At 44.8% G+C, this 12,633-nt stretch overlaps 1 protein-coding gene across 4 annotated transcripts in view; it reads right to left on the bottom strand.

Moving 5' to 3' along the window:
• The window catches only part of LOC100466888 (core histone macro-H2A.1), a 77,195-nt gene that overhangs the window by 35,747 nt on the left and 28,815 nt on the right, over window positions 1-12,633 (bottom strand). For all 4 annotated transcript variants that reach the window (XM_034656032.1, XM_011224580.3, XM_011224573.3 and 1 more), the window contains 2 exons: window positions 12,133-12,239; window positions 11,518-11,715 (listed from right to left, as the gene is read on the bottom strand). In XM_034656032.1, coding sequence (XP_034511923.1) covers window positions 11,518-11,715; window positions 12,133-12,239 — 305 coding nt within the window. The remainder of the gene's footprint in view (window positions 1-11,517; window positions 11,716-12,132; window positions 12,240-12,633) is intronic.

Genomic DNA, 12,633 nt, shown 5'->3' on the forward strand with positions numbered 1-12,633 from the left:
CTCTGGAAAACAGTGTGGAGGTCCCTCAAAAAGTTAAAAATTGAGCTACTCTATGACCCAGCCATTGCACTACTGGGTATTTACCCCAAAGATACAGACGTAGTGAAGAGAAGGGCCATATGCACCCCAATGTTCACAGCAGCATTGTCCACAATAGCCAAAGCGTGGAAGGAACCGAGATGCCCTTCAACAGATGAGTGGATTAAGAAGTTGTAGTCCATATATACAATGGAATATTACTCAGCTATCAGAAAGAACGAATTCTCAACATTGGTGCAACATGGATGGCACTGGAGGAGATAATGCTAAGTGAAATAAGTCCAGCAGAGAAAGACAATTATCATATGATTTCTCTCATCTATGGAACATAAGAACTAGGAAGATCAGTAGGGGAAGAAAGGGATAAAGAAGGGGGGGTAATCAGAAGGGGGAATGAAGCATGAGAGACTATGGACTATGAGAAACAAACTGAGGGCCTCAGAGAGGAGGGAGGTGGGGGAATGGGATAGACCAGTGACGGGTAGTAAGGAGGGCACGTATTGCATGGTGCACTGGGTGTTATACGCAACTAATGAAGCATCAAACTTTACATCGGAAACCGGGGATGTACTGTATGGTGACTAACATAATATAATAAAAAAACATTTAAAAAAATACTAACAAACTGAATTCAACAGTACATTAAAAGAATTATATACCATGATCAAGTGGGCTTTATTCTGGGGATGTAAGCATGGTTTAATATCCATCAGAGTGATACACCATAGTAACAAATGAAGGATAAAAAGCATATGATCACCTCAACAAATGCAGAAAAAGCATTTGACAAAATTCAACATCCATTTATGATAAAAAGCTCTCAAAAACTGGGTACAGGGGCGCCTGGGTGGCGCAGTTGTTAAGCGTCTGCCTTCGGCTCAGTGCGTGATCCCAGCGTTCTGGGATCGAGCCCCACATCGGGCTCCTCCGCTGGGAGCCTGCTTCCTTCCTCTCCCACTCCCCCTGCTTGTGTTCCCTCTCTCGCTGGCTGTCTCTCTCTGTCAAATAAATAAATAAAAAATCTTAAAAAAAAAAAACTGGGTACAGAAGGAACATACCTATACATAATAAAGTCCATAAGTACCAAGCCAAAATCTAACATCATATTCATTAGTGAAAAGCTCAAAGCATCTCCTCTAAGATCAGGAACAAGACAGCAATACCCATTCTTGCCACTTTTATTCAATATACTATTTTATAAGTCCTAGCCAGAGCAATTAGGCAAGAAAAATAAATAAAAGGCATCAAAATCAGAAGGGAAGTAAAGCCGTCACTATTTGCAAACAGCATGATATTATATATATAAAACCCTAAAGACTCCACCAAAAACCTGTTAGAATAAATGAATTCAATAAAGTTGCAGGATACCAGATTAATATACAGGATTCTGTTGCATTTGTATATGCTAATAACAAATTATCAGAAAGAGAAATTAAGAAAACAATCCCATTGACAATTGCATCAAAGAAATAAAATACTTAGGAATTTAACCAAAAAGGCAAAATCTATATGCTGAAAACTCTGTATTGTACAATGAAAACTATAATATATTAATGAAAGAAATTGAAGATGACACAAATAAATGGAGAGAGATTCTGTGCTTATGGATTGGAAGGATTAAAATTGTTAAAATGTCTGTACCAACCAAAGCAATCTACAGATTTAATACCATCTCTATGAAAATTCCAATGGCATTTCTCAGGGAAACAGAGCAATCCTAAGATTTATATAAAATCACAAGACTCTGAAAGCCAAAGCAATCTTTGCAAAAAAACAAAAGAGAAGGCATCATGCTCCCTGATTTCAAATTATACTACAAAGATCAATAATCAAAACAGTATGGTATCAATATGAAAACAGACACAGACCAATGGGACAGAACAGAGAGCCCAGAAAAAACCCACATATATTATCAGTTCATGTCAAAAGAGTTAAGAATATACAAAAGGGGAAAGATCAGTCTCTTCCATTAAACTGTGTTGGGACAATGGGACAGCCATACGCAAAAGAATGAAGCTGTGCCAACAGTATACATCTTACACAAAAATTAACTCAAAATGGAGAAAACATGTGAATATAAGTCCTGAATCAAGAAACTCTTAGGAAACAGATGGCAAGCTCCTTGTTATTGGTCTTGGTGATGATTTTTTTGGATATGGGATCACAAGCAAAGACAACCAAAGCAAGATCAACAGTGGGACTACACCAAATGGAAAAGATTGTGCAGAGCAAAGGGACCATCAACAAAATGAAAAGTCAACCTTTAGAGAAATTTGCAAATCATCTACAGATAGTCCCTGACGTCCAATGGTTTGACTTTGAATTTTTCAGCTTTACAATGGTACAAAAGCAATACACGTTCAGTAGAAACCATACCTCAAATTTAAATTTTGATTTTTTCCTAGGATAGTGATGTGCTATACTCTCCAGGGGTGCTAGGCAACAAGAGCTAGCCACAGCGCCCCGTCAGCCACACAGTCATAAGGGTACATGACGAATACACTTACAAAACCGTCCTGTACCTATGGAAACATCCTGTTTTTCACTTTCAGTACAGTATTCAATAAATAACTTGAAATATTCCACACTTTCTTATAAAATAGGCTTTTGTGTGAGAATGATTTTGTCCAACTGTAAGCAAATTAGTGTTCTGAGCACATGTGCAGTAGGCTGGGCTAAGCTCTGATGTTTGGTAGGTTAGGTGTATTAGATGCATCTTGAACTTCTAATAGGTTTACCAGGGTACAACCCCATCGAAAGTCAAAGAAGATCTGCATCTGATAAGGGGTTAATATCCAAACTATATAAAAAACTCATACAACTCAATAGCAAAAGGAAAAAAAATGTTTGATTAAAAAGTGGCCAGAGACCTAAATGTGAGGCCTGAAACCATAAAAATTGTAGAAGAGAACACAGGTAGTAACTTCTTTGACATCAGCCATAGCAACTTCTTCCTAGATATGTCTCCTGAGGCAAGGGAGACAAAAGCAAAAATAAACGATTGAGACTACACCAAAATAAAAAGTTTCTGCAGAGGGAAGGAAATAATTCACAAAACTAAAACTAACCTATGGAATGGGAGAAGATATTTGCAAATGACACATCTGATAAAGGGCTAGCTTCCAAAATATATAAAGAACTTAATAAACTCAACACCCAAAAACAAATAATTAAAAATGGGCAGAAGACGTGAACAGACATTTTTCTGTAAAAGACATACAGATCCCCAACAGACACATGAAAAGATGCTCATCACCACTGATCAGCAGGGAAATGCAAATCAAAACCACAATGAATTATCACCTCACACCTGTCAGAATGGCTAAAATCAACACCACAAGGAACAAAAGGTGTTGGTGAGGAAGGGGGGAAAGGGGAACCCTCTTACACTGTTGGTGGGAATGCAAACTGGTGCAGCCACTCTGGAAAACAGTATGGGGGTTCCTCAGAAAGTTAAAAATGGAACTACTCTATGATGCAGCAATCACACTGCTAGGTATTTACCCAAAGGATAGAAAATACTGATTAAAAGGGATACACGTACCATGATGTTTATAGCGGCATTATCTACAATAGCCCAGTTACGGAAACAGCCCAAGTGTCCACTGAATGATGAATGGATAAAGAAGATGTAGTGCATATACACAATGGATTATTACTCAACCATAAAAAAGAACCAAGTTTTACCTTTGGCAACAACTTGGATAGAGCTAGGAATATTATGCTTAGCGAGACAGGTCAGTCAGAGAAAGAAAAATACCATATGATTTCACGCATATGTGATATGTAAGAAACAAAACAAAAGAGCAAACGGGAAAAAAGAGAGGGAGGCAAACCAAGAACCAGTGTCTTAACTCTACAGAACAAGTGGATGGTTACCAGAGGGAAGATGGGTGAGGGAATGGGTCAAATAGGTGATGGGGATTAAAGAGGGTGCATGTCACGAGCACCGGGTATTGTATGGAAGTGCTGAATCACTACAGCGGACACAGGAAACTAACATTATGCTGTACGTCAAGTAACTGGAATTTAAATAAAAACTTAAAAGAGTGGTCAGATTCTGAGTAGACATTTTTCCAAAAAAGACATACCGATGGCAAACAAATAAATGAAAAGGTGCCTCACATCACTAATCATCAGGTAAATACAAATCCAGAGCATCATGAGACATTATCTCACAGCTGTTAGGCTATTATCGAAAAGACAAGAAATAAGAGGTGTTGGTGAGGACATGGAGAAAGGGAGACTCCCTGTGCACTGTTGGTGGGAATGTAAATTGGTGCGGCCACCATGGGATACAGTGTGGAGGTTGCTCAGAAAATTAAAAACAGAACTACCATATGACCCAGCAATTTTTACTTCTGAAGAACACAAAAACACTAACTCAAAAAGATATATGTACCCCATGTTTACTAGAGCATTATCTGTAATAGCCAAGTCATGAAAAAAACCTAAGTATCCATCAATGGAAACATAAAGAAAATGTGATAATTTAATGAAGATATTTATATATTACATATATGAACGTGTTTTATATTCTAATATATATGTCCTTACATATATAATGTCCTATTATGTCTTATTATACATATCTCCTAAATCATTTTATGTATACATATACACATACATTTATATAAAATACAATGTTACTAAACCATAAAAAAGAAGGATGTGACCTTAAGGTATTATACTAAGTGAAATACATCACAGAGAAAGACAAATAACTGTATGTTCTCACTTATAGGTAGAATCATAAAAAAGAAAGAAAAAAAGCCCAGTTGCTAGATACAGAGAACAGACTGACAGTTGACAGAGGCAGGGGGTGAGGGTGGGAGGCAGGTGAGATGGGTGAAGGAGGTCAAAAGCTACAAACTTTCAGTTATAAAAGAAAGAAGTCCCGAGGGGGTAATACGAAGCCCCATGACTAGAGTCAGTAATATTGTTTTGCCTATTTGAAAGTTGCTAACAAAGTCGACCTTACAAGTTCTCATCCTAAGAAAAGTAACTCGATAATTACGTACAGTGATAGATGTTAACTGGACATACTGTGGCCATCATTCACAATATATATACAAATATCAAATTGTCACGTGGTACACCTGAAAGGACTGTAATGTTAAATGCCAATTTTCTCTCAATAAAAAAGGAATTCAAATCCATAATATAAAAAGAAGTACTGTAAGTCATTTCAAATAGATAGCTAATCCTAATTTTTAAAACTGCACAAGCACTAGCACAAAAAGGAATTATGCAAAGGGCCAAAATTGGTTTGAGCATACGCTAAAGCTAACTGGTCATCGAGACGATGCACAGCCAGCAGAATGGTTAAAATTCAATTCTCAAATTAGCCTGCCTTGGCAAGAATGTAGAACTGGAATTCCCATTTGCTGCATTGGGGCTACATACTTTTACCCCCACTCGGGAAAACTATTTGGCACTCTCTACTAAAGCTGAACATATAAATACCCTGTGATACCACGATTCCACTTAAAGGTATTCTCCCAAGACAATACAACATGTGTGCACCTAAAGGCATGTACTTTTGGAGCAGGAATCTTGGTGGGAGCCTCAAATTGGAAACAACTTAAATATCTCCAGAGCAGAATGGATAACCGACCATGAGATGCACAGACTCGGTGCTATCTGCTACATACAATAACCTAAATGAATCAAACACAATGTTAAGACAAAAATAAAAATATATGCACCCCAATGAAGTTAAGTGTACTATGAAGACAAAAAAAGGTCGCTTAACTTGCTCAAATTCCATCTAAAGCCCTATACCTCATTTTTTATTTATAGTTGTGTATTTGTGGGGGACTTGGATGTCAGCGGTCAGAAAGTACTAACTTCACCTAGAGTTCCAGTCCAAGCTGGTGATGTGGGAAGACCCTGAACTCCCCTCCACCACAGACACCCCACATCTACCCCTACTGATACAGAAATTCCTTCTGAAGAACTGAGGACTGACTGAACAGCTTCTACACAACAAAAGATAGAGAGACCACATAGAGAATAATAGCAGAAGAGATGGAGACATGATCATGAAGGGAACCCCCACCCTTGCTGCTGTGTACTACAGGAGGGAGGAACAGTAGTGTGGCACTGGGAGCAGATTCTCTGCCCTGGGGCACAGGGAAAAAAAATAGCCTTGGTTTAAAAGAGCAGCTAGAATATAAAAGATCCAGCCCTAGAACTCCACTAAATAGCAGGGTTGCTGCTGAAATTCTCTCTAGGTCAGAGGAACTGGTTAGTGCCATGGTTTCCATTTCCCCTACACCTTGGTAGCATGGGTGGATGGAAGGGAGCAGAGTCCCAGTGCCCTACATCCAATATCCTTGATGAACAAAGATAAAAAAAAAATCCTCAACAGAATATAACCAAACTGCATTCAAGAATACATGAGAAAGGTCATTCACTGGGTGCCTGGGTGGCTTAGTCGTTAAGCGTCTGCCTTTGGCTTGGGTCATGATCCCAGCAGTCCACTTCTCCCTCTACCCCTCACCCCTGCTCCTGCTCTCTCTCTCTCTCTCATGCTCACTCTCTCTCAAATAAAATTAAAAAAAAAAATCACTCACCATGATCGAGTGGGATTTATTCTGGGGATGCAAGGATGGTTCAATCTTTGCAAATCAAGCAACATGATACACCACATCAACACAATGAAGGGTAAATATGACCAAGAGGATCAAAAGATTAAAAAAAAAAAAAGCATGTGACAAAATTCAACATCCATTCATGATAAAAACTCTCCATAAAGAGGGTTTCATGAATAGACATTTTTCCAAGGATGACAAACAGTTGGCCAACAGACATGAAAAGATGCTCAACATCACTCATCATCAGGGAAATGCAAATCAAAACCACAGTGACTTATCACCTCATACCTACCAAAACGGCTGAAATCAAAAGAATAAGAAATAACAAGTGTTGGTGAGGATGTGGAGAAAAAAGAACCCTTGTGCACTGCTGGTGGGAATGTAAACTGGTGCGGCCACTATGCAAAACAATATGCGTGTTCCTCAAAATTTAAAAATATAGTTACCATATGGTCCAGTAATTCCACTTGTTATATCTCCAAAGAAACAGAAAACGCTAATTGGGAAAGATATATGCACCCCTATGTTTATTGCAGTATTATTTATAGTACCCAAGACAGAGAAGCAACCCAAGTGTCCATCCACAGATGAATGCGTAAAGAAGTGGCATATGCATATATTATTCACATGCACACGCAATTTAATAATGTTCTACAAATCCTAAAGCCCCCATGTATTGTACCTGCACCCAGCTTCTATTTGGTCAGAGTCAGGGGGAGACCTATTTAAGAACATGTGGGGGCTGAGTGTCCAAAAAGCCTTAAGTGAAATCATCAACCCAAGATGACCTATGCCCTGTCTCCTTCACCCTGATGTCTGACCTGCTAGGAAGCTCATTAAAAGGCCAGCAAAATTTTGCAAGGATGGCAGCTTCTCACAAGAACCAATGTCTTTCTTTGGCATCCTTGACTCCAACATTCATCACTCAATTTCCAGTTTAAATATTTATTTCTCAAAAAAGAAACAGGTGCTCTACCAAATTCATCGTGGGCTTTCCGCCAGGCAGTGAGCAAGTGTATCGTCATGATTCAGGGGGTGATTTCCACATGGGGGTGGAGTTCAGTGGGGGTGGTAGTGTGGGTTTTTGTTTGCAAAGTCCTAGGTGAGACTGCATCACTGTACAGTACACCTGAGACTAACAGAACTCTGTATGTTAACGAACTTGAACTAAAATAAAAACTTAAAAAAAAAAAAAGGAAACAAATCAGAAAAATCCTAATTGAGAGTATTTTTTAATCCAGATTTTTGGCAAAAATGGTCTTCTTGGAGATGCCTTAAAGATTGTCCTATGGCTCTCAGTTAACATTCCGACAAGGGGTCTTAACCTGGAGGACTTAAGCATAAATAGCTTCCTTTGAATCTTCAGTATTTTATGCAGGTGAAAACCTTCTGTAATGGCCCTGCCCCCCCCCACTAGATCAAAGCTCAGTGAGCACCCACGGAGCGCAAGGGCCTGCGTTCACCGCTGCACCCCCACAGCAAGAGTAATGGGGAGCATGTGCAGGCCCGGTGAGTACTGATCAAACTGAAGGCATCTTCTTTCAACAACTTTGGTGTTAACCACTCAAAGGAGGCAGAGTTTGACATTTCTGGCTGGGAGAAGATGCTCTGCAGGTGAACAACAGCCATGAGAACTCGGTCTGCCCCAGCAAGTTCCCGCTGGGGACTCGGTCCTACAGACCCACGAGCACAGACACCCACACACACACAGGGTCCCTGTGGCACTTGGTGGCTGGAATGCTCAGAACTGACAGTTCATTCGCAGAGCACTGGTGAGAACGGCTCTGCACACTACCCAGGGCACCAGAACCACCCGGGGGAATACGCAAGAACAGCTCTGTGCTCGGAGCCACCCAAGAACAAGGGAGTGAGAACAACAGCGAAGGTGTGTGCCAGGCACTGTTGTGGGGACTTGACAGCATTCTCTCCTAAGCCACCCACGCAGCCTGTGTTCGATCTCACTTCACAGACGAGGAAACGGAGACGCCAGGGAAATTAAGTCACTTCCTAAAGTCACACGACCAGGACGTGGCAGAATTTGAACACAAAGCCAAGTGCACTGGCACCCTTCACTACTGTGGCACCCTGGCCAAACAGTGGGTAACGTCATTTATATGTTCTTATATTTAAAGGCAGGGACAATGAGGAGGGCTTTACGGATTGCTGTGCTTTCATGCATAGACTTTCTAAAAGGTACATTCACACTCATTACAGGGACTGCTCTGGGAGGCAGGGGGGCCGTGCTGAGAATTCTTACAGCACCCTCCTTTGTGCCATCCCCACCCTTACACATACTACCTGGTCAGAAACACGGTGCACGTGTTCGGTCACTGAAATGTGAGGCTGGAAGGGACGCCATCGTTTTAGGGGAGGGGGTAAACTGAGGCACAGACTTGCCTGAGGCCACCCACCAAGTAGGAATAAGGAGCCCCAAGGCACCGTGAGGGCCCTGGACTCCCAGCCCCAGTGGGTTCTGGTTCCACGATAGCTGACTCAGCTGTCACAACTGGAGACTTTCAAAACCTCCCACTTACATCGAATTGGGGGGAAAATTATGATTTGGAAATCAAGTGTTGACACTTGAAAAATACCAACTCCCTTTTACTCCAAGTGCTTTAGCATGTTACTAAGGCTTTTTCCGTATGTCTCTGGGAAGGTTATTTTCAGAACATTCCACTTAAACCTGGAGATGCAGGTTCTCTGCTGTTTCTGGGAGCTGACACCACAATTTACATTAAACAAATGTTTTGAAAATTAGCTGTTCACGGTTCCAATTTCAGCTTCCCCCAGGGTTTAATGTTAGCCAAATACTGGTACAGTAAGCAGACAATGTGTTTTATTGTGTGGAAGAAAAACAGACCACCATAACAGACTTCCTGCTTTTGTAATCAAGGGGAAAGCTGAGTGTTTGAGTGATTATTGGCATATGGTTATTAGAAACAGTAAGTTCCAAATATAGCTACTAGAGCTAAAGAGACACACACACACACACACCCCCTTCATTTCCAGTCCAAAAAGAAAGAAACAGCATTCCTAGTGCTTGGTAAAGTGGGAGGGCCAGAAAGCTGTCAGGCAATAACTACTAGGGGCAGTTCGGGGGTGACGGGAGCAGGGTTCAGCCCAGGGTTGCCGAGGCACACAGTTAGAGGGGCTGCTCTGACGTCAACGAGAAGGTCTGTGTGAACAAAGGCCACGCTTGGGCCACAGCTGGACAAACGCTACGCCAAGCACCAAGGGCCCTGCTCTGTGGGCAGCCAGCTCCCCGGGGCCGTGATCCAGAGACGATGGACTTGGCATCTTCAGCCTCTAGCATTCCGAAAGGCTTGCACAGGCACTTTCCCCGGCCTTCCCTCTCGTCCTGCTCCTCCCCACAAATGTCCATGTTGAGGGGGGAGAGAAACCGTTCAATCTGCTAATTTTGTACTTGGCAGGAAGGAGTACGGGAGCATTCTGCAACATCCCCGCCTGGCCGCGAGCCTCCCCTAGGACTCATGAGCGAGGTGGCGTGTAAGTGCCTGGAAAGAACTTCCAGGACGCCCTTCAGTAATGGATTTCTGTCTCAGAGAGCTGGGAGTCATTCTCAGCTAGGTGGGTGGGGCGGTGGCCTATGCACAAGATGGATTCAGAGTTGCTGTTCTCAGGGAAACATTTGTTCACACCCAGAAGTGTGTACAAAAAGTAAGGCTGCTTCCGCCTCACTACCAAAGGCCGGCCAACGGTGTAGATAGGAAGCTGGGGGCGGGGGCCTGCTCTGTGGACCGGCTCGGGGTAGGGGACATGCTGGGAGGGTGGACGGGGGTAGGGTGCAGCCTGGCCTGGCAAGGTGTCCTCACCATGTCGCCTGGTCAAAGGCTTTGGGTTCTGGGGAAGAACACGCTGACGCTGCATGTGACCCACAAGGCGTCTCCACGGAGCTACTCGTGAGTGTCTCAAAGTAGGCAGGCCACCCTCCACCAGAGGTAATTCCATCTAGTCAGCCTGGAGACCAGAAGGATCACACCTGAGGGGGTGCCCCAGGGCAGGTGGAGCAGGACAGTTTAAGCTTCCATTTTGTTCACAAGGAGCTTTCACTACCCGGTCCCTAGTTGGCTGGTCCTGGAGGCTGTGACAAGAGCTCAGAGGCCGGGTCCACTGAGGAAGGAACACACAACACGTGTTCCAGGAGTTTTGGAGCCTCAGGCCAATGCTCAGAGAAGGGAGTGCCACCCCCCACAGGCCCAGACCTCCGGAGGGTGGGCTGCCGCCGCTCCACCATGAGAATCGGGGCTGGGGATCAGCTGGCCTGCCGCACCCACGAAGACAGAAGGTCACGCTACTGAGAGCGCTTCACTTGCCACAAAAAGATAGCACTTAGGACCTCATCCCAGTCCATGCTGGGTCTGGCAGGAGCGTCTGAATAATGCACCTGTTTTCTTCCTTAACACAGCAACCATTCTAAAGAGCAAACTGCCTGAACCATCCTTCCTCGAGGAGCAGACGCAGGGGCATGGCAACCTAGTGTTCATTCTGATAGCGTCGGGGGCGAGGAGGCAGGCGGCGCCTCTAGGTAGGACTCCACGGCAGCCACCCAGCACAGGAAAGCTCCTGCACACCCAGGTCCCTTCCCAGAGGTGTGAGCCTCTCCCTGACAGGCCAGGAATGGGGTCCTTGCAGCCTGGGGCTATCTGCCCCGGCTTCCTCCCCACATCCCCCTTGCCTGCAGGAATCCAGTTTTCCACTCAGATTCTGGCCAATGGAGCTGGACTAGCTTCTCTACCAGCAGCTCCGACTCGTTCTTTCTTAGTCCTTGGATAAGCCCCCAGCAGGAAGGAGTCACTCATGACCTCCCCCACCTGCACCTGCCCTTCCCCAACCCACATACCTCTGCCCAATCACGTACCTTGGATTTCCGGGCCCCTTTCTTGCCTCCTGCTTTCTTAGACACGGGCTTTTTCTGGGATGGAGACTTGGCCTTTTTGGCTGGGGGTGGCGTGATGATGGCTTCCAACTTCCCTTTGGATCCTCGTTTCTTTGCTAGCAACTCCGGGTGGATGTTTGGTAACACTCCCCCGCTGGCTATGGTGACTCCTTTTAGCAGCTTGCAGGAAAATCAAAGGAGCAGATAGTTAGCCTGTGCACCCTGTCTCTGACCTTCAAGAAGTCTGCCCTGCCCGTTCACATTCTTGCTTTGCTCGGTAGCACTCCTTCCTCCACAGCACCTCCAAGGATGCTGACGGGACCCAGGCTCAGTACACAGAGAGCAAGTCCTCAGAGTCGCTCACTCTGGTGGAACTTCACTATCTTTCCTCTGGGGAGGGCCAAATACCTTGTTTCATTCCCTCCCATCCCCAAATGAGGCCTCGAGGAAACACTGGCACAGGGTCAGAGAAGCTGCTAAAAGTCCAAAACGCAGTGCACACCTCTGACAGCCAGGCAAGCGCCAACCTCCCTGTCTCTCAAGCAGCAGACCGCCTGCTGAAGCGTCTGACAGGGGAGGGAGAGGAGCGCCCCATACCTGATTCAGCTCCTCGTCGTTGGCCACAGCCAGCAGGATGTGCCGGGGCGTGACCCGTCCCTTCTTGTTGTCTCTTGCTGCATTGCCTGCCAGTTCCAGAATCTCAGCTGCGGGGAGCAGAGGGGGAGAGCATCCGGGCACGTTAGAGCGTCAGAGGATCTCGGGCATGCTCCCGGGTCCCGCTACCCCCAGGCATGACGCTGCAGGTGCCCTGCGCCTCCCCACTACGAGCTGAGTCACAGAGGTGCTGAGTGCGCCCAGGAGGCCCCTCCGCTCCAATCCGTTTGTTTTGGAGATGAACACGGAGGCTCAGAAAGGAGGCACCAGCTGAAGGTCCCCCAGTGAGAAGTGGTGGAGAGGACACGTGACCCTGATTCCCACAACGGGCTGCCTGCGGTCAGCCCTCCACATGCCGCCAAGATCAAGCCTGCGGAGGCAGTAGTGCGGCCCCCGAGAGCGAGCTGTGCATCCCGAGCAGTGGGGCAGGCCTGGGTTTCTGGG

Source organism: Ailuropoda melanoleuca, chromosome 3 (assembly GCF_002007445.2).
Source record: "Ailuropoda melanoleuca isolate Jingjing chromosome 3, ASM200744v2, whole genome shotgun sequence".
NCBI lineage: Eukaryota > Metazoa > Chordata > Mammalia > Carnivora > Ursidae > Ailuropoda > Ailuropoda melanoleuca.